This window comes from Cydia splendana, chromosome 17, assembly GCF_910591565.1.
Source record: "Cydia splendana chromosome 17, ilCydSple1.2, whole genome shotgun sequence".
NCBI classification, from domain to species: Eukaryota; Metazoa; Arthropoda; class Insecta; order Lepidoptera; family Tortricidae; genus Cydia; species Cydia splendana.
In genome coordinates this window covers 13,457,249-13,483,890 of record NC_085976.1, presented here as the reverse complement: position 1 = coordinate 13,483,890, position 26,642 = coordinate 13,457,249, and the positions used below count along the sequence as shown (strand labels likewise).

Sequence of the window (26,642 nt, the reverse complement as noted above, 5' to 3'; positions counted from 1 at the left end):
TTATTAGAAAAACACAGATAGGAGTTATTTTTAAACACAAGTTCTATTTAATTATCGGATAGGAATATAAAAAGTAGGTGAGTTGACCGTGACGTCACGCACGATGTAATGTTTCATATAAATTCCATATTAGCAAATGGTTTTGACAGTTCTAAAAAAGTAACTGATTTGACTAAAATACCCTATTGTTTGATTACATGTAATATTTTCTCATGCATTTTCTGTTGCTATATAACAAATCTTACTTACAGATGTAATTGACCGGAGCGTAGCGAAGGTCTACGTTTTTGACCGGAGCGTAGCGAAGGTCTACGTTTCGACTGGAGCATTTTGCTTTTGTATGTCCGGATGTTCTCCTCTACAGGTCGCAATTCTTAACCAAATCTCGTGAAATTTTGTGACTGGATTCTATGTCTAAATATTTTTTTTTTGTCCGTCCGGTTTTTTGATTTTTTTTAAAATGGCGGTGTCGTGATAGCTCGCGCCTCGCGCCTAAACAAATAGCGGTATCGGTACCATACGAGTGTTTTCTTTTTGAGATGTTTATAGATTAAATGGCCAAAAATTCAGAAAATTTATTTCGCTGGTTTCGGAGGTACTGAGATATTTAATTTTAACTAATTTTAATTTGAGAAGGAGTATAAATTTCGTCAACCCATCTAAGAACTATTTGGCTCAGTTTGTAAACGTTCGCTTTTTCTGTTTGCACAGAGGGTCTGGGTTCGATCCCCAGTAATTGTATGCTGGGATATTTATAACTTTTTGTATTTTTTACACATACATTTCGTATTGTTTTTTTTTTTTAATTTACTATATTTAAAGCTCTTAGCACCATGTTATTTAAAGCTCCGCGAAGTCTACAGCTCACAGAGCCACTAGTATATAATTGTTTTTCATCGCATTTTCTCGGAAATGTTCGTACATATTTGTCATGCTACTTCAGTCAACCTTAGTACTTTCTATTCCTAGACTGACTGAAATAGCAAGAAATCACGTTTGTAGGTTTCCGTGAAAATACGATGGAAAATAATTATGCACTACATCTGTAAAGTCTGCAATAATATGTTAGGTACTCTTCTAAGGCCGCAAAAAATTGTGACACGGTCTAGTGGCTCTACAAATAAGGTCGTGTCAGATATTTTTGCGGCCTTCGTTGTGTAACATATTATTGAAGGTGACTGTACTTAAGAGTAGGTAATATCCTCGTAAGGGCTGATTTAGACGGCGCGCGAACTCGCATGCGATTTTAGTTACATTGCGGACTGTTGGTTACGTCCGATTCGACCGACCGATCAAAAACCGCAATGTAATGAAACTCGCATGCGAGTTCACGCATCGTCTAAATGAGCCTTAAGTCACCTTTAGTACTTAATTATTAATTCTTAAGTTTGATATTCAAATCATTTTCAATCGGAATAGAGTTGCATTGGTTTTGCTTCGTCCAAATTTCTACACACCCAAAATCCACTCAATTTCCTATCGTAAAATACTTACTATCTATTACTCAAAACTTCCTAAAAAAATTGTTTATTCCAAATTTTTTTTAATCATATTTTGTTAGTCTACTTATATCTAAACTTAAAAACTACATGTTAGCAAATAGGTAGGTAGGTGTGAATACATAATTAAATTAGAATGCTACGTTGCCCTACCCGTCACAATACGGACCAATATTTTAATATTGGACAGTCGAGGCGTCCAGCCACCATCCTCACGATGTTGTTATTACTGTCTCTCACTCGTCGCAGCAAAGAGGCTACCCTCTTGCGTCTGATGGCATGGAAGCCATCCGTGTGCGCCTCGGCAAACAAGCCTGACGCACTGCAGCGACGAGGCAGCTTTAACAACATCCTGAAGATATTATTGTACCCACTGTATACGGAGCATGTTGTAAACGCGCTTCGCATGTTTCACCCATAGACAACACGAGATAAACCTAAATACTTGATACTCAAATACGTCTGTATAGTTTATATATTCATCGCTTAACTGATACTGGCAGCTTTTATAGGCACATTGCATTTCAAAGCCCTATTTGAACCAATAAATCGACAGAAAACTATAGAAACCATTCAGAAACGCTCACCTACGTTATCCAAGTCGTTCGGGCTCAAATAATCATGTCGTTACAATAAAGCGTTATTTCTAAGGTTGTACCTAATTGTTTGAGAATTGAATTTATCTTTCGTTTCTGTAATAAAACCTGAACGATACGATCTAAAGCGACCTTTTTATACGTTTTGATATTCTTGAAAGTTGCGGTAAAATGTTTTCATGTTTTATTATAAAACGATAGCTCTTATACTTACAATCGTTTTAACAGTTTTATTGAGTTATTTTAATAAGCAGAGATGTTTGCGAAGGAATTTTCTATTATTATTTTATTTATTTTTGACTTTAGAGGATAAAATATTGTTTTCGCAAGTGTATACAAGCAAAGAACTACCTATTAAAAAAAGTTATGATTGGTCACTAACAGTTTCGATTAGCTAAAACAAATCTAAATAAAAATAGCTAAAAATCAAGGGGAGAGGCCTTTGCCCAGCAGTGGGACACTCAGATAGGCTAGAAAAAAATAAATGGTAAGACTATCACCGGGGTAAGACTATGACTTATATGGAATCCTCATACTATTTGTCTTGCCCCGAGCAAAATAAACTATGTTAAGACACCCCACCTTACCATAAGTCAAATATGTTGCACGGCAACAATATTTGAAGTTGCAATGTCGCGCAAGATGTGGATGTGGTAATTACATAATGGCAGCAGCAGAATTATTTAATCGGCCAAGGTGTTCAGAATGATATTGACACGAATATTGTTAAGAGAACGAAAGGACTACTAAATTTTGCACCTAATAGCTATGTACCACATGCCAACTGCTTTGACGACCGGTCTGGCCTAGTGGGTAGTGACCCTGCCTGTGAAGCCGATGGTCCTGGGTTCGAATCCCAGTAGCATTTATTTGTGTGATGACACAGATATTTGTTCCTGAGTCATGGTTGTTTTCTATGTGTTTAAGTATTTATATATTATATATATCGTTGTCTGAGTACCCTCAACACAAGCCTTCTTGAGCTTACTGGGGGACTTGGTCAATCTGTGTAAGAATGTCCTATAATATTTATTTATTATAACTGCACCATATTTTACATACTCGTACTTTGTATAACCAACTCCCAACTCGCACTCGACCGCTCCTTAATTAAAGACGTCACAGTAGTTGCAAAAGTTACGTATTCTGTATGTTTCTCAAGTTACCCGAAGTATTCGTGAATATTCATAACTTTACTGGTGGAATGCTAACTAAGGGCCCTTCTTACCCAACTTCACCTTAATTGCATCCGAAGTGAGAAGATAAACGGATCTCACATAAATGCCTTTCTATTAATAATTTAATTGCCTTATTCAGTTACGGTATAATGTCTTTAAGTCTGCGTTCGTTGATGTCAGGTTAATACTACTGAAATTATTAATTTAAGCTGTAAAGTTATTGTTATTATTTTTTGAAATGGTATTTCAGCGTCGGCATTCAGTCGTGCGGTGTGTTGTCCCGATAAAATTTGATGCTGCATAGCCAAGAGCGGTGACATCGCCCATTTCACTTTATAGCAACGCTGCTGTATTCTCGATCCAAATGCCATCTTAACACGACTGTTTTATTTCAATACCTATGTTATAGTTATAACTTAAAGATAAATCAAGGGTTGGTGATCTACCGGTAAGCCGTAAGATTTAAAAATTTCGGCGAAGAGTTTTGCTTTTCGGTAAAGGAAAACAAAGGAAACCGGACCAGTCGCAATAAGGCCTAGTTTCTCATCTGAGTTTGAAGGGCAGATGGCAGTCTAAAAACTAATTCCTGTTCCAAATCGAAAATTTAGAATTAGGGTTGAGCGGCGGAGGCTCCGGGATGAAGCGCTGCTGATTACATCTACACCGTTGGGCGGGCACTTTTTGTAGGGAGTCTGATCGCGATCGGTTTTCCTAATACAAAATGTGACCGGCGACCGTGTAGACGTGCTTAATAAGCGCTAAGTGAGCTGTATCAAAATGGCAGGACAACGCTAAGGCCCACTTGCACCATTCTACTAACCCGGGGATAACCTGTTAAACCTGGTGTTACCATGGTTACCAGTACAATTTGACATTAGGTTATTAGGTTTAACCGCTTAACCCCGGGTTAGTGGGATGGTACAAGTGGGCCTAAGAAGATTATGGTTGGGATGAAATAGGTGGAATAGGACCATATTTCATATTCGTATTTTCAAATTATGACCCATGCAGATGCGTTCATTACGCCGCTAACTGACTCGGTTGTACATAGTACAATTAGTGCAATATTAAAATTATTCAATAAGCTAATTATGTAATACCGAGCCGGTTTAATAGTGCGAAATTACACTAAATTGTTGTTCGTGTTAACTCAAATAGGTACATAATTATAATATTGTAAATTGTAACTACATAATTTACTTGTGTACATTGATCAAAGTTCCATTATGTAAATTAATATAAATTGTTTCGGATTGTGTAAAAGTCGTAGAGCATTTAAACATTGGAATATTACCTACTCCCTGTAGCTTTATTTTCTTATACATTATTGTGATTTCCTATATTTTTCTATTGTATTTTTATGAGTTCATGACTACGAATCTGGTTTTTGTTTGTCCGTCCATCAATCGGTCGGTTTTCTTGATATGGTAAAAAATTGCGAAAATGAAAAAGATCATTATAAAATTTAAATTCATTAGGTCAGTAATAGAATAATCTCTACTTACGTACGAGATCTCGTAGAGGACGGTAGTAAATCTATGTAAAGGCATACTTTCAAAAAGTAAACAAGGGAAATATCATTTCAGGTAACAAAAATCGGAAGGGTAGAAAATAAAGCAAGGTTTTTAGGTTTGTACCTAGTACACATGTGAAAATGTCACTTAAGATGTCCTAAAAATCAAACGAATTAAACGCATTTCGCATCTCCTCCAACATTGTTTTAAGTCCTCTGGACAGTCCTTCCATCACGCCTTCGACGACTTTCTCTATAATGTTAAGTTCGTAGATCTTCTCGTCGACGGCAAAGTACATGACAAGGCCGGTTTCGAATGACACGGCGCTTGTGACGAAGGAACCGCCGCCGTGACCCGCGGCATGCGCCGACGCGTCCGCTCCGTTTATCGTGTAGTACTTGCCGTCAACGTTCACTAAACCGAAGTCCCCCACCAGTGCCGGAGTCCTCAAGAACGATACTTTATTCCGATTACTAGGGATGCCTTCAACTAGTTTCGCGTTTTGTCCGTCGTACACGTAGAACTTTTTGTCGACAGTATAATAGTATAGATACCCCTTGTAGTCAACGGTGATCTGCTCCGCGTTTTTAACCTCGTCGATGATAGTAGCCTTCTGTCCTCTTTCGGTTACTTTATAGAGCTGATGTTGCTTGTTCACATAGTACAGCACTCCGGTGGCATTCTCTGCCGCGATCGAGATGACTTCGTCACTTACGGATCCGAACTTTTCTGCTGATTTTTTCTTCTTATTGTAAGCGTATATCCCGTCTTTGGTGGCGAAATACACCGTTTCCGTTAAGGAGGCTACAGCGATATCCCTGGCGTTGTCCAATAGTTTAGTTGAGATCGTATGATTAGAATGTGTGGGGTCTTTAGTCAACGCGTATAGACCGTAGTCGACTCTCTCGCCTTGTTTGTTAACATCTGACTCTATAAAGAACACAATTTTGTCTTCGATTTCTTTATCTTCTCCAAACAGAACCCCGAGGCACGTGACATCATGGTTAGCGGTATGGAGAAGGGTGGACTGGGAGATGATGTCATTGGTGATGCTACCGATGGTGATAGAAGATGCGTTGGGGCTGGCTGGTGCGTTGGGGCTGGCGGGCGCGGCCAACACGTCGGCTGTCAACAGGCAACACGCCACACTCAATACCTTCACTATCATACTGCTTTCTGGAATGTGACAAAAAATTTACTTTTAACTCCAGTAGTGTGTAACTAAAAAGCTATCTGGCAAAAACTTGCAAATAAGAGACATTGTATTAAGATGATTTAAGTCACAAGCCAAAGCATCAAATGCCACATATCTACCTAGGTATTTAAAGATAAATAATATTATATAAGGAAAACGTTTCTTGTAAGTAATTCTTGGAAACTTGGTTGTTGATATTTTTATTTTACACAAGTTATCGATTACATGACCTTTTACAGTATTAGTAGTTTGTTTTGCCGGCATGTATGTATACGTAGTTACGTACTAAGGCCATAGTCGGTTTTCCATAGTAAGTTGGCCCTTAAATCAATTTGATTCGGGTTTTTTGAAGTGAAAACTTCTTTAGCGGCGCTGAGCACTTTTTGAGGTGGGGAAAAATGATAAACTCGGGACAGCGTAACGCGTAACGCGTAAGGCGTCTCTCCTCTCTTTCTACCGCACGGCGAAAATGTATGCCTGAGCCTGCTGTTTCATGTATGCGGCGCAGGGCGCTTGCGTGACTTATGTCATGTGTGACAGACAATGTTATTCACCAAAGAACTTTAGTCATAACGTATCATAATCAGGTCAATTATTTAAAACTGGACTTTTATATTAAGCAATAAAGCTCAATGTTCTAATCTTGTACGGGCTGAAATACGAGGATCTCACAGTTACATTCTAACTTTATATCACTCCAATATAATTCAATAATTCAATAAAGTCTCATCTTGATGAAATCGCTAATAAAAGTGAACTCTAGTACTGGTGAATAAAACTCAAAATATCATGACCATATATATTTAGATGCGAGGTCTGCAAGGTAACTTTACAATTTCTATTCGAATTTTAAACAATTAACGCTACAAATTTAAGTTCACTGGCCAGCAATTTCGGAACTAAAGTTTTTCAATAGAAAGGAGGATGGGTCAATTATACATAGTGCTGCAAACATTTTGGACTAGTTATTGAGTTTTCACTTCTGTCGGCACTCCCGGAGTGCAACCCGTTGTTTTTTTCGTACAAAGTAATTTGTTTTCTTAATCAGAATCTTTTGCTCTATTTTATCTAGGCAATAACCGAAAAGTTTCCGGTGCGTCACGGGTGAATATAAATAACAAGAAAGTGACGATTCGGAAAGGACATCGGGACCTTTATGAATTAAGTAAATGAATAAAAAATTCTGATTTATGCAAGAAATAAATAAATAAGTAATAGGCACATTATGTTTGAAAAACCCAAAAAGGTGTGTTCTGAAATAAAATTATTTTTTAACAAAAAATTGGAAATCGCTTATGTGTAACCGTAGAATAGGTTCACTTATACAAACCTAATTCGCCCGTGCCATAGAATAAAACTGTCATCGATGCATACAGTCGCCATCAGATATATCGCAGCGGCCAAGGTGCTCACAAATATCTGGGCACGCGTCACACGCCTCTATAATAGAGGCCAAACAGATATTATTGCCGTGTTCAGATATACCTATGGGGTTGTGCACAAATCACGCGAGGTGTTTTCGGGTACTTTTTGACCCCCCTCCCCCTTGGTGATATTTGGTGAGGTTTTTGGCTACCCCCCCTCCCCCCACACAACCACACGTGTATTTTTTGAATTTTTTTCATTCGACCAAATTTTATGATAAATATAGTATTATGTATAAAAAAATCTTGTTTATTTTTCTATTTTCGTTAAATAGACTCGCTGTTTTGAAGTGCAGAGTGAAGATTTATGTTTAACAAAACCGAGAAAAAGTATCTACTCACGTGGTAGGTTTATTTTTTGTGAGTACCTCTTATGGTGAAGGATATTTTTGCTGAGTATCAACATCCTACTAGTGACAGTTATTGACTTATATTTTATTAATTTTTTTCTTTAATGTATTGTTTTTCGGGATATATTCAAGCGATCTGCTTAATTTTGACATTGGAAATGTCTTTTCGTTCGCTCCAGTATAGGGTCCTATTTCACGAAAAAGTGCGATCCCCTTATATCTCGGAAAGTTGTGAAGATATGATATTAAAAAATAGGCTCAAAAGACGCATAATCACGAGAGCTCTAGGGTGCAAAAATAATTATTCGAGAAAGTCAAAAACGACAAAAGTTACGGTCGAAATAGTGGAAATAAAATTCATTTTTTTTTCGAATTTTTGATTTTGGTGCTCGATAATTTGGAAACGAAGAATAATATCAAAAATTTGAAAAAAACGGCTCTGGACAATTTAGTCAGCTACAATTTGAGCCTAAAACAAAGACGATCGGGTTAAGGGTTTGCCCTGTAGCCTAACCTTAAAATAGTCAAAAAGTCAGAACGACATTTTTCACATGACATTTATATATGACTTCATGTTTCGCAGAGTTCGTTATCGGTGTTTGTTGTGAATTATCGGGATTATGACGGCAGAATAACACTTGCACTGCGTGGGAGGTAGATGTAGAGGTAGAGGTAGAGGTAGAGGTAGAGGTAGAGGTAGAGGTAGAGATAGAGGTAGAGGTAGAGGTAGAGGTAGAGGTAGAGGTAGAGGTAGAGGTAGAGGTAGAGGTAGAGGTAGAGGTAGAGGTAGAGGTAGAGGTAGAGGTAGAGGTAGAGGTAGAGGTAGAGGTAGAGGTAGAGGTAGAGGTAGAGGTAGAGGTAGAGGTAGAGGTAGAGGTAGAGGTAGAGGTAGAGGTAGAGGTAGAGGTAGAGGTAGAGGTAGAGGTAGAGGTAGAGGTAGAGGTAGAGGTAGAGGTAGAGGTAGAGGTAGAGGTAGAGGTAGAGGTAGAGGTAGAGGTAGAGGTAGAGGTAGAGGTAGAGGTAGAGGTAGAGGTAGAGGTAGAGGTAGAGGTAGAGGTAGAGGTAGAGGTAGAGGTAGAGGTAGAGGTAGAGGTAGAGGTAGAGGTAGAGGTAGAGGTAGAGGTAGAGGTAGAGGTAGAGGTAGAGGTAGAGGTAGAGGTAGAGGTAGAGGTAGAGGTAGAGGTAGAGGTAGAGGTAGAGGTAGAGGTAGAGGTAGAGGTAGAGGTAGAGGTAGAGGTAGAGGTAGAGGTAGAGGTAGAGGTAGAGGTAGAGGTAGAGGTAGAGGTAGAGGTAGAGGTAGAGGTAGAGGTAGAGGTAGAGGTAGAGGTAGAGGTAGAGGTAGAGGTAGAGGTAGAGGTAGAGGTAGAGGTAGAGGTAGAGGTAGAGGTAGAGGTAGAGGTAGAGGTAGAGGTAGAGGTAGAGGTAGAGGTAGAGGTAGAGGTAGAGGTAGAGGTAGAGGTAGAGGTAGAGGTAGAGGTAGAGGTAGAGGTAGAGGTAGAGGTAGAGGTAGAGGTAGAGGTAGAGGTAGAGGTAGAGGTAGAGGTAGAGGTAGAGGTAGAGGTAGAGGTAGAGGTAGAGGTAGAGGTAGAGGTAGAGGTAGAGGTAGAGGTAGAGGTAGAGGTAGAGGTAGAGGTAGAGGTAGAGGTAGAGGTAGAGGTAGAGGTAGAGGTAGAGGTAGAGGTAGAGGTAGAGGTAGAGGTAGAGGTAGAGGTAGAGGTAGAGGTAGAGGTAGAGGTAGAGGTAGAGGTAGAGGTAGAGGTAGAGGTAGAGGTAGAGGTAGAGGTAGAGGTAGAGGTAGAGGTAGAGGTAGAGGTAGAGGTAGAGGTAGAGGTAGAGGTAGAAATTGAAATAGAAATAATTTTATTCGTGAGCACAAACAAAAAATAAAAACTTATACAGAGAAACATAAAAACTTCTCGAGTTGACTACGGATTTGCCGTGTAATAATTTTCTTGTACTTTGAACATTAATATATCCTGCTTATTAATTGAAAAATGAAATATGTACCTATACTTATGCGTCACGGCGACAATTATTCAAACTTCGATACGCGTGTGGAAATTTTGCAATTTGTTTGTTCACATGCGTTATGTCCAGGATACTTGTGTTAATCTAAGAATAAAATAATTATCATTCAACGTTGTAGTTTTATTTTGTAACTTTTTCCTTATCCAGACTTTCTCGTCGCTCAGCGACAAATCGACAATATTTTTTCGAATTCCGTAGATTCATTTCCAATGTGCTCGATAGTCGTGTGAGGCACGAAATCTGTGTAATTTTTTTTTTAAATAGTGTTCTTTATTTAGGTATGCACCGATACTCAAAAAACGAATACCAGTTGTCATATAAAAAAAAGAAAAATGAAGTAAAAAAATAAAACATTTTTTTTATGTCGTTGTGAAGTAGCGACGCGTCAAATTTTTTTTCTAATTGTAGGCCAGACATTGGCCTACTACTTGCCTAAATATCAAAATTTTCCAAACGGTACTTCCTGTCAAAAATTAGGAATATGTGTGGTCAAGTCCTGTACTCAATCGGTGTTTTTCAATGTAGTTCATTTTTCTTTTTTTTTATATGACAACTGGTACTTATTCATTTTTTGAGTATCGGTGCATACCTAAATAAAGAACACTATTTAAAAAAATTAAGCAAATCGCTTGAATACATCCCGAAAACCAATACATTAAAGAAAAAAAAATATAAAATCATAAGTCAAAAACTGTCACTAGTATGATTTTGATACTCAGCAAAAATATCCTTCACTATAAGAGGTACTCATAAAAAAAACCCGAATCGAATTGATTTAAGGGCCAACTTACTATGGAAAACCGACTATGGCCTTTATTGTATTTACAATAAGTTAAGGTATGTAAACATTTTACCATTCGTCGTTGCGCTTTCCAAATCTGATATGTGTTCGATTTTTGATTGACAAATAGGTACCTAGCAACGAAACACATAAGGTATTAATTCATTTGATTGAAACCTCGCACATATCAGATTTGGAAAGCGCAACGACGCATTGTTTTTAACCGACTTCAATTTCATAGAAGGAGGAGGTTCTGTATTCGGTTGTGGCTATTTTTTTTTTTTTTTTTTTTCTATGTACGTTCACCGATTACTCCGACATCCGTAGTCCGATTTGAGTAATTCTTTTTTTGTTTGAAAGGAGCTACCTCCGAGTTGGTCCCATTTTAATTTGGTTCTGTTCTGATGATGGGATCCATGAGGAATTGAGGGAACTCCTCAATTTTTAAAGGCACATGCATGGTGTTTTGAGCGTTTTCTTAAGCAACTCGAGCATTTTCTCCCGAAAACCACTAATTTGATGAAGTAGACCTGATGATGATGATTATTTTGATGATATTGATGATGATTTCTTTAAATGTAAGTATGTTCACCGATTACTCCGGCACCTGTGATCCGATTTGAGTAATTCTTTTTTTGTTTGGAAGAAGTTACCTCCAAGGTGTTTCCGTATTATTTTTGGTTCTGGTCTGATGATGGAATCCATGAGGAATTGAGGGAACTCCTCAATTTTTAAAGGCACGTGTTAATTGATTTCGGGGTTTTCTAAAGTAACTCGAGCATTTGCTTCCGAAAACCACCAATTTGATGTACTGCAACTGTAGCCTTACCACGAGTTTGACATTGACATATTCGCTAACGTCTTATGCATCTAAATGTAACTTTTTATGCATCTCGCTCACACTAAGGTTAGTACTAGCGAGATGCATAGGAAGTAAGTTACACACATGCTAGCGAATATATCAATGTCAAACTCGTGGTAAGCTGGTAAGGCTACTGATCGGGGGTTAGGGTTAGGAGTTAAGGGGTCAGAGATTAACGGGTCGGGGAATGGCGGTTGAAGGGTTGCTGGTTCAGGATCGAGGGGTTCCTGGATCAGGGGTTGATGTGCTGTGAGGTTGAGTGATCGGGGGGCTGAGGGATTGGGTCAGTGGCGGGGCGGGCGGATGGATTTAGTTGACAGGAATTATAATTTCCCAGACGGACTCGAGAAAATTCCTGGTTCAGGGTCGAGGGGTTCCTGGATCTGGGGTTGATGCGCTGTGAGGTTGAGTGATCGGGGCGTTGAGGGATTGGGCCAGTGGCGGGGCGGAGGATGGATTTAGTGTAGTAGTGACAGGAATTATAATTTCCCAGACGGACTCGAGAAAATTCCTGATTACATACATATTTATTAAAGTAATAGGTACACGAATTTAGTGTTAAACATGATCTTGTTTTTCATTCATGCGTCGCGCTCTTAACAATGCGTTAAAACTAAAAATGGAAAAATAAAAACTTTTTACAAAAAAAAGCAAACCGACTTCAAAAAGGATGAAATAAAATATTATCCTTTTTGAAGTCTATGCGTTACCAACTGATATGTTTGAAGTCGGTGCCAAGCCAAGTAGTAACAATACCAGTCAAAATAATCAGCTTTATGGCTATAAATCCCATTAGAACTGCACTAATAACTATTACAAATGTGTAAGTAATTTTGTCTGCCTCTTTGTCGCCTTTTCAAGGCTAAACAACTGAACCGCTTTAGGTGAAATTTGGCAAGAAGGTAAATTTCTTAAATTGTTTTATATTTTGAAATGTAGTCCTCTGGATAAGGGACGGGAAATTACTCAGTCCCAATCTCACACTTGCGTGCTATAGACTGTTCGAGCATTAGTAAGAAATGCTCTTTAAAAAATACGACGAAAAAAAATGCATTGGATTTCCACTAATGTGCCGACAAACATGGTACAGACTGCGCCAAGAAGGTTTGATCGTGTGTTCTGAGGTGTGTTCTTAAGCCTCCTCCACACTCGTGCGCGAATCGCGGCGCAAAGCCGCGAACGCGAGTGTGGAGTCCTGAACGCAGACCTGCGAAATCGACTCCACACTCGCGTTCGCGGCTTCGCCCGCGATTCACGCGCATAGTCTGGAGGGGGCTTTAGATACAATCGACGTCAAAGATATATTTACACTTTTGCACCTTACTCCTTTGTAATAAGGCGAAAAGTGTAAACATATTTTTAACGTCGACTGTACCTACAGAAAGTACGTTCATTGTCGTCGTGTAAGGCAATCCAACGTAGGTACATCCTTATCGAATCGCACCAAAATCATGGTATGCTTCAAAATTTGGCTTGGCACCGACTTCAAACATATCAGTTGGTAACGCATAGACTTCAAAAAGGATAATATTTTATTTCATCCTTTTTGAAGTCGGTTTGCTTTTTTTTGTAAAAAGTTTTTAGTTTACGTATGTAAATAGCACCTGCGCTGTAACATACCTAATGAGTATAGGTAATTAGGTATATCATTAGCAAATAATAAATTAAATGACCATCTGACCAAAACTAATCTTACGCAGAGCATTCAATCAACCAATAAATGAATCGTTTATTTGTAGATAAAACATAGTACAATACATATGCAAACATAATTAATATTGTACATTACACCACCGATAATGTTAAAATTAATAACAAAAATCAAAAGAATAAAAATCCATTACAATTAAAATACTTATAGTAAAAAATTAAATTACCTAATATGTAGGTATTCAAGTGTTACTTAGTTACTCAATCCGAGATCTTTCAAAAACCGGCAAAGTTGTTCGACCACGCCTATTTTCTATAAGTAACTATAGATTGAAAAATTCAAAACCCTCTTTAAGTTACATACATATTACATACAGCAATACCATACTGGTCACTTTTCTCTCTCTCTCTCGATCTCTCTCTCTTTTCTCTGCAGCTGACTGTACAGTGTACATATGTACTGAATGCATACCTGATGATTAGAATGCTACCAATCCTGGATCGATCGCATGGAAAAACTGCTTTTAAAGAAGATTTATACCAAAAGGAGGATCACTGCACTTGAACAGACGTAACGTGTGTGTGCGACGCACTCCACCAAGCTACAGAACGAGACCGATGGAGACAACTAAGTAGTTGACGGAATGAAGTGGAGTCACGATCCTCAGCAATGAGCGACCGATTGCAGAGAGAGAGAGAGAGAGAACGTGTGTGTGCTCTCGAGTAGATAGTGAACTAGACATTGTTGTCATCTGCAGTTGTATTTATCTGTCTCCAATGTACCTAGATTATATGTGCGAATGATAACAAAATGACATCATTTAGTAATCCGAATGTACGTTCTAATTGGCCCCTTGTCACTAGTTCGTGTTGACCCTAGAACGTATTGATAGCGTAGGAGATATAGCATCACAATTAAGTTGTTGAAAATGTAGACCTAAAGTTATTATTAAATACCTAACCTGATGCAATGTATAAAAAAAATTGATTATCTATAAATTGAACATGGCTTGTATTCCAAGAGAGCCACAGAAGAAACCTTTGAATGGAGACCTTGGGAATTGATAAGAACTGGATGCAAGTACTAAGGAGTAGAAAATAACCATGGAGGTTTTTAGGTAGAAAAGTAGGTAATTTAAGGCAATAAGCATTAGTCATGATAAAGAAAAAATGTTTTAAATTCAATATTTTATATATTAACAAACAACTCAGGGCCAATCCAAAATTAAACATATTCGGTAAATATTTCTTCACATATAAAAGTAGTTACTTAAAAGAACAAGATTTTGTCACGGAATGCTATGGCCACTTAGTTTTGAAACAATGTAAAGGAACGTATGATCATAAAGGTACACTTACAAAAAGCATACACTGTAATAAAGTATCATCTCAGGCAACAATACCTAGTAAACAAAGTGAAGTATTTACTCAGTTGTCGCCTGAAAAAGATGACCGGATGTTCTCCAGCATTGATTTTAAACCTTTGGACAGTTCAGCCATGAGGCCTTCAACGACTTTCGTTAAGACGTTGAACTCGTAGATCTTCCTGTCGGTCGCGAAGTACGCCACGAAACCGGTGTCGACCGACAGGGCGCTCGCGGCGAACGACCCGCGGCTGCTGCCTGTGCTTACCGCGGTCGCGTTCGCCCCCCATATTTGGTAATACTCATCGTCCCCATTCACTAAACAATACTCTTCCACAAACAGTGGGGTACTCACGAACCACACTTTGTTCAGATTACTAGGGACGCCTTCAACTGGTCTCACGCTCTGTCCGTCGTACACGTAGAACTTTTTGTCGGCCGTATAATAGTACAGGTGACCCTTGCTGTCAAGCGTGAACTGCTCGGCGTTCTTGACCGCGTCGATGATAATTGACTTCTGCCCGCCTTTGGTCACCTTGTAGAGCTGATGCTGCTTGTTCAAATAGTACAGCACTCCGGTACCGTTTTCGGCCGCGATCGAGATCACATCGTCACTGACCGACCCGTACTTTTCCGCTGAGTTTTTCTTTTTATCGTAAACGTATATTCCGTCTTTGGCGGCGAAATACGCAGCATTCGTTAAAGAGGCTACAGCGATGTCTCGGGCGCTGTCCAAGAGTTTAGTTGAGACCATATGTTTAGATTTGGGGTCTTTAGTCAACGCGTATAGGCCGTAGTCAACTCTCTCTCCTCGTTCGTTAACGTCTGATTCTATAAAGAACACAACTTCATCTTCGATTTCTTCACCTTCTCCGAAAAGCACCCCGAGACTCGTGACGTCATGATCCGCTGTGTGGAGCAGGGTGGACTGAGATAGGACTTCGGCGTCGGAGCTAGCGGTGGCAAACGCGGAGGCGGTAGCGGATGCGGGCGCGGCCGATAGGCGGGACGCCAGCAGGGAACACGCCACTAAAAACCACGCGGTCATCCTGCTCACTGAAACGACGCAAATAACAAACAATGAAAGTGACAGACCGGAAAAGGCAGTTGCTCACCTACTCGTAGGTCGGTATTACCTTAAATAAGACATGTCAAGCTTGCTTAACGTCGCAAGGTCCAACGCAATATTTTCTTCATAATAATGTAATAAAGATAAAAAGTTTATATGAGTAAAAATTCACAGATTTCGTGCCTCACACGACTATCGAGCACATTGGAAATGAATCTACGGAATTCGAAAAAATATTGTCGCTGAGCGACGAGAAAGTCTGGATAAGGAAAAAGTTACAAAATAAAACTACAACGTTGAATGATAATTATTTTATTCTTAGACTAACACAAGTATCCTGGACATAACGCATGTGAACAAACAAATTGCAAAATTTCCACACGCGTATCCAAGTTTGAATAATTGTCGCCGTGGCGCATAAGTATAGGTACATATTTCATTTTTCGATTAATAAGCAGGATATATTAATGTTCAAAGTACAAGAAAATTATTACACGGCAAATCCGTAGTCAACTCGAGAAGTGGTGATCGGCAGCGGCCCATTTGCTGCAAGATATGAAATTTTCTTGACAGCAGTTTGACGCGACGAGAGATGACCATAACAGCGTTTGTCTATGTTGCACCAAACCTGAGTTCCAATAGGTACTACCAGGGTTCAGCATCAGCTATCTTGGGTAATGCTCTACCATGTGCTCATCATGACGAATCGGGTGTCCAAAACAGCGTGTGCCTATGTTGCACCAAACCTGAGTTCCGCTAGGTACAACCAGGGTTCAGCATCAGCTCTATCTTGGGTACTACTCTCCTAAATGCTCATCGAGACGAGTCCGATGACCAAAACAGCGTGTGCTTATGTTGTATTAAACCCGAGCTCCACTAGGTACTGCCAGGGTTCAGCATCAGCTATCTGCTAGCAGCCGCCAGCAACATGCTGAGGTGAGACCATTTCGTGGCACTTTTTCTTTTTTATGTTTCTCTGTATAAGTCTCTCCCTCTCCCTCTCCCTCTCCCCTCTCCCTCTCCCTCTCCCTCTCCCTCTCCCTCTCCCTCTCCCTCTCCCTCTCCTCTCCCTCTCCCTCTCCCTCTCCCTCTCCCTCTCCCTCTCCCTCTCCCTCTCCCTCTCCCTCTCCCTCTCCCCTCTCCCTCTCCCTCTCCCTCTCCCTCTCCCTCTCCCTCTCCCTCTCCCTCTCCCTCTCCCTCTCCCTCTCCCTCTCCCTCTCCCTCTCCCTCTCCCTCTCCCTCTCCCTCTCCCTCTCCCTCTCCCTCTCCCTCTCCCTCTCCCTCTCCCTCTCCCTCTCCCTCTCCCTCTCCCTCTCCCTCTCCCTCTCCCCTCTCCCTCTCCCTCTCCCTCTCCCTCTCCCTCTCCCTCTCCCTCTCCCTCTCCCTCTCCCTCTCCCTCTCCCTCTCCCTCTCCCTCTCCCTCTCCCTCTCCCTCTCCCTCTCCCTCTCCCTCTCCCTCTCCCTCTCCCTCTCCCTCTCCCTCCTCCCCTCTCCCTCTCCCTCTCCCTCTCCCTCTCCCTCTCCCTCTCCCTCTCCCTCTCCCTCTCCCTCTCCCTCTCCCTCTCCCTCTCCCTCTCCCTCTCCCTCTCCCTCTCCCTCTCCCTCTCCCTCTCCCTCTCCCTCTCCCTCTCCCTCTCCCTCTCCCTCTCCCTCTCCCTCTCCCTCTCCCTCTCCCTCTCCCTCTCCCTCTCCCTCTCCCTCTCCCTCTCCCTCTCCCTCTCCCTCTCCCTCTCCCTCTCCCTCTCCCTCTCCCTCTCCCTCTCCCTCTCCCCTCTCCCTCTCCCTCTCCCTCTCCCTCTCCCTCTCCCTCTCCCTCTCCCTCTCCCTCTCCCCTCTCCCTCTCCCTCTCCCTCTCCCTCTCCCTCTCCCTCTCCCTCTCCCTCTCCCTCTCCCTCTCCCTCTCCCTCTCCCTCTCCCTCTCCCTCTCCCTCTCCCTCTCCCTCTCCCTCTCCCTCTCCCTCTCCCTCTCCCTCTCCCTCTCCCTCTCCCTCTCCCTCTCCCTCTCCCTCTCCCTCTCCCCTCTCCCTCTCCCTCTCCCTCTCCCTCTCCCCTCTCCCTCTCCCTCTCCCTCTCCCTCTCCCTCTCCCTCTCCCTCTCCCTCTCCCTCTCCCTCTCCCTCTCCCTCTCCCCTCTCCCTCTCCCTCTCCCTCTCCCTCTCCCTCTACCTCTACCTCTACCTCTGCCTCTATCTCTATTTCTATCTCTATTTCTATTTCCACCACCACAAGAATGCATAGATTGTCGAATAGTGCGTTATCTACGCCCGTCTCAAACAGGATAGATAGAGTTAGACCAAGAAAAATCTGCAGCGATTTTGAAAGCCCAGTGCAAGTGTTATTCTGCCGTCATAATCCCGATAATTCATAACAAACACCGATAACGAACTCTGCGAAACATGAAGTCATAAATGTCCTGTGAAAAATGTCGTTCTGACTTTTTGACTATTTTAAGGTTAGGCTACAGGGCAAACCCTTAACCCGATCGTCTTTGTTTTAGGCTCAAATTGTAGCTGACTAAATTGTCCAGAGCCGTTTTTCTCAAATTTTTGATATCATTCTTCGTTTCCAAATTATCGATAACCAAAATCAAAAATTCTGAAAAAAATGAATTTAATTTCACTATTTCGACCATAACTTTTTTTGTTTTTGACTTTCTCGAATAATTATTTTTGCACCTTACAGCTCTCGTGATTATGCGTCTTTTGAGCCTATTTTTTATATCATATCTTCACAACTTTCCGAGATATAAGGGGATCGCACTTTTTCGTGAAATCCGACCGTATACTGGAGCGAACGAAAAGACATTTCCAATGTCAATATAAGTAATTCTTGGAATTATATTTGTGTGGGTTATGAATGCTCAATCAAGCTTTGACAGCGTAAAATTCCAGTCGTATATAATTTGTTTTGCCAGTAGGTAGGTTAATACCAGTAATACCTAGAAAACTCAAACAGTCGAATGTCGTTCATAATTCATAAGTATGTAATATTGCTTACAAAATCTGATGATGATGTCTGATAAGCAAAATCTTGCGGTAAATATACCTACATATTCAGCGCAATTTCTTATATATATTTAAGGAACCACTAGTTAGAAAACACTTCAACTTAGAAATACAACTATAAAGTCGTATGGAAAAATAGTTTGTCCCAAATGCTTACCTGATAATTTGGAACCTCTACGTAGTCTACAGGAACGCGGGTGAAGTTCAACTGCGTTTTGAAAAAGGTCGAGCCAACTATTTATACCTACTACCTACTTACCTAATTACTAGATTAGAAGTGCATGTTTATTGTGTATATAGAGACTAACGACCTAACCGCTATCTATTAGTAGTGTCCTACCCAAGTTTCGGTTTCGGCAGGTATCATAAAAATCATGTTTCGACCGATGGTTCGGTTTCGGCCAAAAAACTGCCGAACCGAGGATTAAAAGGTTGTATTTTCAGTAATGTCTGGACGAACTCTCGGTTTCGGCAGGTTCCGGCATTATTGTCTTATGTCATAATTGTATCGACATCGACCACAGGCCTATTCGGATTTCAAGATAATCACAAGATCTTGAGACGATTTAGAGATCAACTAGATCTACATTAGATATCGACTAGATGTGACTTGGATATCCAAGTCATAACTTGTCGAAATCGTTCAAGAGGACCTCCAGAATCGCGGAAACGTCAAATTTAACATATCTATCTTACAAATATCTTTAAATTATCCGTATCGTAACTTGTTGAAGTCTAGTAGAAATCTAATTAATTTTCCGAATCGAGCCGTTATAGACCCTTCGAGTAACACCGGGAAGGAGGACGGCATTCACTACTATTTCCCCTCTGCCCAAGCATAGGTACAATTGTACTTATGGCGGTGCGTGTTGTGACTCGTCCGTACACAAAAAGAGATCGAGGTGTGCAAGATTTGTGTTTGACATGTGTTTTGTGTCATCATTACACATTGGATTTTGTATGTAGTGAGTGAGAAGTGCGACTGTGTGCGCGTCTCCCCCCGCAAAAAATGGCAGAATGATTTTTACGATAAGATATCGCATGGGCTCCTCCCTTACGACTAGCAATGCACTCACGAGAACTTTCCAAAGTTGCGAAACTTTCCACATGAGAATTTCTCGGTAACTTCTGAGAATGTTCTCGAGAACGAGAATTTATTTATTTATCGTAGTTTATACCATGAATATTCAAGATAGTTTAGGTGTAGTATCCTTACCCCCAGAAAATTCCGACTTTTGGTCTACCGCTTCCGGTCAGAAAAAGGAAGACGGCCCGGCCAAAGGTCAGATCTAGGTGGGGGGTGCTCGACCAAATGTCATAGAGGGACCCTGGCAGTTTTTGACGCCGCCATGTTTTTTTCAATATGGCTGACTTTTTTTTAATTTTTTCAAGTTTGTCCTAGCGCGCTGAAATTTTGGTCACGGAATCTCGGGGTCCCCTAGATACGTATGAAAAATTTTTTTTGGAAAAATGCTACAATTGCGGGAAAACTGGCCACTTTTATTTTGTATGGCAACTTTTAAACGGTGCGTGATAGGTGGGGGGTGCTCGACCAAATGTCATAGAGAGCCCCGAGACAAAACTACATTAAAAAAATCAAAATGGCCGACTTTTTTTTAATTTTTCAAGTTGGTCCGAGCGCGCTGAGATTTGGCATGGCGGGAGATGGAGGCCTCTAGATTCCTATGACAAAATATTTTTTTTGGAAAAAATCCAAGATGTCGGAACAATAATTTCCATGTTGCAGGAATGTTCTGAGAACATTCTCGAGAACGTTTCCGCTTTTTGGGAATGTTCTGCAATTTGTACATTGCTACTTACGAGTCTTACGACATGTCGGAAGCCGGCGTCGCGTCGCTCGAAGTATAGACCCGTTAAATCGGGGTATGACAGTAACTTAGATATAATAATATATTATAAACCCCTACCGTCCCATAGGACAGACATTTGTTTGATGTAGAAAATCCATTTGTAATCTAATGATTAATTCATCGAATTGGTCAGCTATGTGGACATTGACTGTCGTAAATGTATTAAACATCAAAGAACCATGAGGGGCAGGAAACATGGGACAGTTTTAATAATAGCTGTCTTTATTATTTAGGTAGTAATTGTTTGAAACAGTTACGGCTTGATTTGGCATTGTGATTGTGACATTTTAATTTAATTTCAATGCTGTTATTATTTTAATGAATTAATTTTAATTGAAATTTCTGAATATAATTTTATTGATTTGATTTTGACTTGTAAAATTGACAAGTATATTAAGGTGCATATGTATGTCGGCGGTCGATCGTAAATTCAGCCAGATCATGAAAATTCTAGGCATATCATGAAACGCCGCCTAGGGTTAAATAACTATATGTATAATATAAAATAGTAAAGTACTAAATAATTTGTAAATAGGTACGTACACAAATCCAATTGTCTATCCAAAAACATAACAGGAAGCTATAAACAGACTATTAATAATACACTGCCGAAATTTAATCGTTGTTAATTGAAATGTTATATTAAGGGTCAGTTGCACCAAACCGCCTGTCACCGTTAAAGCGTTCGCTAAATTTTATTGTATGGGAAGTTTCATAGTTCACTGCTGAGTGACGTTGATCAGTCTGTCAAGTGTGGTTGGTGCAACTGGCCCTAATTGTAACGGTCACAACGAATGATTATGTGCTCGCGCTATACAACATTAATTATTAAATTGAATAGACTAAATTGTACATCAAAAGCAGAATAGTTTAAACTATGTTAAATTAATGAAATAGTTGAAACTGAGTGTGTTAAATAGGGCAGGGACCGCAGACCGGATCCGTTTCATGCATGCAATCAGAATTAGTAGTGATTCAGTGAAATATACGCAGGCCAGCAAAGTTGGCAGTTTTGGGTAAAATGGCACTTTGTGAATAGTTAAAGAAAATTTAGGTATGATGAGTGGACTAGTGAACTTATTTATTTATTATTTTAATCTTTATTGCACAATACATGAAGGTACAAATGGCGGACTTAATGCCTTAAGGCATTCTCTACCAGTCAACCAATGGGTCATCCAGAAATATTAAGTAGATGCAGTGTCTTTAAAGTAAATGAATTTGTAAACAAGACTATATTATGAATATAAACTATGTTGATAAACTTACACATATACTTAATACAAATAGACCTACATAGATACTATACATATTGAACTTTAGGCATACCTATATTTTGATAAAAAGTTGCTATCTTATTGTGCTCGTTTGTAGACCAGATAAAGGTAATACTACATTTTTTTTTTAAAACCTACCTACTAATTAGTTTGTTTGCCATGAAAGTGCCTCAAAAAAAGTCATACTAAAAACGCAACAAAACAATATAAAATTATAAGATTCATGTAAGGGTATCGTAGGATAGCTGTGCCGTCATATAGCGGCCGTCTCCATACAAAATACTACTCATCCTTATTTAGCCGTATTATTTTGTATGATGACGGCCGCTATATGACGGCACCGCTATCCTAGTAAACTGAGCTTAATACAACCTGACATAAAAAAAGTTTAATAAAGTACCCCTGAACCCACACAGCACAGGGGCGCCCTAACAAATCTTTAATGTAACGTTTTTTACAACATTACGGTCGTAATATTAAATTCGCTCATTCGCAAAATCTAATTTCCGTGACAGCCGTGGAGCGGTATTCGGATTTTACAATTATTATGGTACAGTTGGTTCAGCCCACAGAGTTTTTGAAAAATCCTTGGGCCGTTTTTTAGCTCACATTACGGTTGCCAAATTTTTTATTAGCAATTTTAAAGCTTTTCACTAGTAATTTCATCGATATGAACCTGATTAGACACGCTCGATAGAAAAAAAAACACAAACAGGTCTAACTGAAACATACCTTAAAAATTTGTAACAATTTTTGTACAAAACCTAAAAATATGAAAAATGCGCAGATTTATTTTTGATTGAACTTATCGATTACTTTTTTTTGTTAACACATACAAAAAATTCAAATTCAAAAACGTGATATCCGCGATCCCGGTCACGCTCAGTCATCCCGCTCACGCTTACGCTAATGAGAGTGAGAGAAGAACCTGAACCCCGTGTTTTAGCTTTGATTTTATTATGACTCAACCTTGACTCGACTCATAGTGCATCTCGCGCGGACTCATAAGTGCGAGAGGGATACCTGATGACGCGACTCGAAGAGCGATCATATCATATTAATATCAAAACCATAACAGATTTAAAAATCCCAAACCCGCCTGTAGACCTATAAAAAGCTTCACAAACCGCGCAACTGAATTATTACGACTCATAACAAATTAAACAAGTCTCGTAACTTAAAAAAAATTGTGCAGTTGCGTGCTTTAGTGAAATTTAGGATCGTTTAGGGGATAAATTATCAATTTCGCTTCGGTTAACTGTTTTAGCATTTTAATAGTTATTGTTTTTCGGTATTTATGTACAGACGTTACCTTGCAAAGTACGTAACCGTAATTGAATTATTTCCTCTTTATTTAATCGGTAACAGACAACTAGTAGAAATATACGAGTACTCTAACGCAGCGTACTACGTAGGCGAACAACACGCGAACGCGAAGCGAAGCGATGCAGCGCGGGGTAAATCAATCCTTTGATACCTATTAGAAGTGTCCTACGTGGGCGATCTCGTACGCAAACGCGAACGCCTTGGGCCCGCCGCACCGGGCCGCGCCGCGCCGCGTCGCGTTCGCGAGTTGTTCGCTTACGTAAGCCGCAGCGTAAAAGTAGGTACACCAGTCTATGAAAAGTTACAAAACCACTCTCAAGACCATTTCATCAGAGAAATATAGCTATAATCATTTATTGAAACTTTTCTCACGTAGATACAATATCCAACGATGAAGATAGAATTTCACTCGACTGCTGTAATTGCTGTATACGGTGTAAAGTAAAACCATGATAAAAACCCAAGACCAATTAACGGCAGAATTTATACTGTAGAATTTATACTGGGAATTTCAACGGTGGAATAAAATTAAAAAAAGAAAAGCACAAAAAGCCACGAGCTTCGAGGAAAGCTGGTTCTATTTATGGACGAACATTTATTCAATTCACCATGGCTATGGCCAGGCTTTCAAGAAAACACTTGATGTAGAATTAGACACGCCTTTTACATTAAGCTGGCTTCGGGCAGACAGAATTCCCGTGCTGAACCTAGTGCTGGCGACCACATTCGGCAATCCGGTATAAGTGTGCCCTTCTTTTACCCATCGGGACAGACATGCTGCGGAAAGTTTCCAAAAAGGTGGAGAAGTTCTCGGAAATTTTAGGAAAATTTAACGGGATACAAAATAAACTTTCATTTTGGAACGGGAAATTTCGGGTCCAGTCCCTGCGAAGTTTACGGGCGGGTCGTAAGGTCTGTGGGATTTTTTTAAAGCTGTCATGAATTGTGACACTGGTCATCCCAGTCGTCAACAACGTCATCATTATGATGGATGATGATGATGAATGGCCGGTATAGATGAGATGTATTTATATGCCATTGAACTTTTTAAACTGTTGATTATGTTGCTGAATAGTTTACAAAATGAGGTCAATAAACTTTCTCCGTTAATGAGGTCTTGGAGGCTGTGCGGTTGAATTGAATTGATTCGAAAGTTTTTGTTTGAAGAAACGTCATTTTTGACAGTGACATATCCGATCCATCTTTAGCAAATTTTTGACGTATCTCAAAGTTCGAATCAGGCCGTATGACAGATGATTTCATGGTTGAATCAGGCGATGGTGAGTAGTAAAATCTCTAGTAGATAGGTAATCATAGACAGGCGTGGCTCACTCCGCGATTTCGTCGCTTTGCTACAGGTAGCTAAAAGTACATCCGTTCCGCCCCAATTTTGGGGAAAGCCATAAGCCGCGCGTGGCGCTGTCGCCACCTAGCGGCCATATCTGTGCTGATCGTAACAGACGCGTTTTGTTAGAGAGTGAGTCTTCTGTGCCTAGTACTATTATTTATTCTGTGTCATAGATCAGAGATCACGGTTTCACTGGCTTCACTATGTTTCAAAACGAACAGGAATAGCGGCGCTAGGCTATTGTGGTAACATAAAGCGAACTGTACGGCCAAGCTAATTGCGCGCCCGACGTGCCAAGAATAATGTATACTTGCAAAGAAATTGCCTTCTGTTTTCTTTCAAGTCAGTTGTTTGTTTATTCACATGCGATTATCTGGACCGCATGAGATTTAAGGCGATTTTCTTCGTAATATCGAGGGTTTAGCCTGCTTTCAGATGTGAAAGTTGCGGTGTTTCCAAAAACTTGGAACAGTTTTTTGTAACTTCAGGAAAATTTCACAGAAAATAAAGGAAACTTTTATTTTGGAAACGGAAAAAAATCTAAAATATTTCCATGTGGAAATTTCTTAATTTCGGAAACTTTGCTATGACACATCAGTAAGCCTGCTACTCAATCTGCGAAATTAAACAAGGATATTATCACTAACTTTGCGTGTAACCTTAATAACGTATGTACTTAAATATAAGTTGTTTTGCCAATACTAACATAGTGATAAGTAAAATTGTACCTGACTAATCATTTATGCATCTGTGATGTCCGAAATAAAGTCTACCTAAATAATAATAATAATTAATTCAGTATTAATATACTGAGAAATCCTTGATAATATTGATATACGCTCACGCTTCTGGCATTGAATGTGTTGAATTGCTTTGCAACACATTCAATGCCAGCGTGAGCTACGCGCTACGAGCGTAGCCGATACCACGGGAAAAACTATACATAGTGAAAATCGCCTACGAATAGAAAACCCGCTTACCGGGTCGCTGGCAGTGAACGTCTTAATGTTCTTTATTATTTTTTTAATTTTTGTCTGCACCAAATCACTACACCTTATAAAAAAGTCCCCCGCCGCGTCTGTCTGTTTGAGTGTATGTATAATCACGATAAACTTAATAACTACTGAACGGATTTTCATCCGTTTTTCACTTACCAATAGAGTGATACTTGAGGTAGGTTTACTTGTATAATTTGGTAAGATTTTGTGTAACCCGTGCAAAGCCGGGGCAAGTCGCTAGTTACTAATAAACCTATAGAAGAAAGTGGGCCGACTCCTTAAAGCTTGTGTGCTATTCTACCTTTATATATTTTTGTCTGCAGCGATGCCACACAAATGTGAAACTACCGCCCACAAAGTTTCACCCTGCCGCGGTCTAGTTTCAAAAACTGCTAACTCAGTTGATTGTTTCACATTGAAACTAGTTTTAACCGAATAACAAATTTACTCTGCGAGAAAATAGGCATGAGTAATTTTTTTCCTTTTTTACCAACAGCAACATATTTTTTAGTAATCACGCATGATAAATATTAACTTACGGTTTGCATACAGCAAGAAAAAATGCATTGCATGTTTTTTTTTTTGTAAAACTAAAACCTTTTTCCTGAAATACATTTTATTTATTAACCAATATAGTATGTTTACTTTTAATGCATTGAGAGTAGGTACCAGATCTTGCGATAGGTGTGGAAACCCGTCGAAAAAAAACGAGCTACGCGTCTGGGATGAATACCACTACAGCGTTCGTCGCCTATAATAGTGTGAAACATTTTTTAGACAAGAGGCGTTTAGTGCAAAAATATATATTTTTATGACACTAGTCAGGACTCGTATACCAGGGTATAGGACATATTTATTAATTACCTATTTCATAGTTAACAGATATCAAATAGTAAAGAAATCTTACATCCTTCACTGTCATTCTATGGAACTTACTAGCTATGTAAACAAAAGTCACTAGTAAATTCATCATTCCGAGACAATTTCAATATGGCAGTTTGTTTACATAGTTAGCAAGTTCCATAGAATGACACTTTACCGACAAATATTGTTGGCCTTTACACGCATATTACACAGACGTAAAGTATGTACTTAAACGCTAATCTGCAAGCGTTCTAAGCCAACATTTTTCGAAAGGATTTCACGTTCTGCCACGAGAGACTAAAATTATTTTGTAAAATGCCTAAGTGGCTATGCTAATTCCGTACGGCTGCACAAATGAGACAACTTTTTACACTTTTTGTAGCCCTCGCGTGAATTTCACATCAGGTGTAAAGTGTAAATTACAGTTTTATTTTTGTAAATGTA

General features: G+C 39.9%; 2 protein-coding genes across 2 annotated transcripts; both read right to left on the bottom strand.

Annotated features, from left to right (window-relative positions):
• Nucleotides 1-4,506: 4,506 nt before the first annotated feature.
• LOC134798570 (uncharacterized) lies at nt 4,507-13,696 on the bottom strand. The gene is made up of 2 exons (XM_063770944.1): nt 13,550-13,696; nt 4,507-5,963 (listed from the first exon to the last, which is right to left on the bottom strand). The coding sequence occupies exon 2, from the start codon at nt 5,953-5,955 to the stop codon at nt 4,945-4,947; it is 1,011 nt and encodes a 336-aa protein (XP_063627014.1). The 5' UTR covers nt 5,956-5,963; nt 13,550-13,696; the 3' UTR covers nt 4,507-4,944.
• Nucleotides 13,697-14,295: 599 nt separating this feature from the next.
• LOC134798571 (uncharacterized) lies at nt 14,296-15,489 on the bottom strand. The gene has a single exon (XM_063770945.1). It carries the CDS (start codon nt 15,487-15,489, stop codon nt 14,506-14,508), a length of 984 nt encoding a protein of 327 aa, XP_063627015.1. The 3' UTR covers nt 14,296-14,505.
• Between the last annotated feature and the right edge of the window lie 11,153 nt (nt 15,490-26,642).

Excerpts from the sequence above, each read along its gene's own strand:
- LOC134798570 (XM_063770944.1), bottom strand. The coding sequence starts at position 5,955 with ATGATAGTGAAGGTATTGAGTGTGGCGTGTTGCCTGTTGACAGCCGAC.
- LOC134798571 (XM_063770945.1), bottom strand. The coding sequence starts at position 15,489 with ATGACCGCGTGGTTTTTAGTGGCGTGTTCCCTGCTGGCGTCCCGCCTA.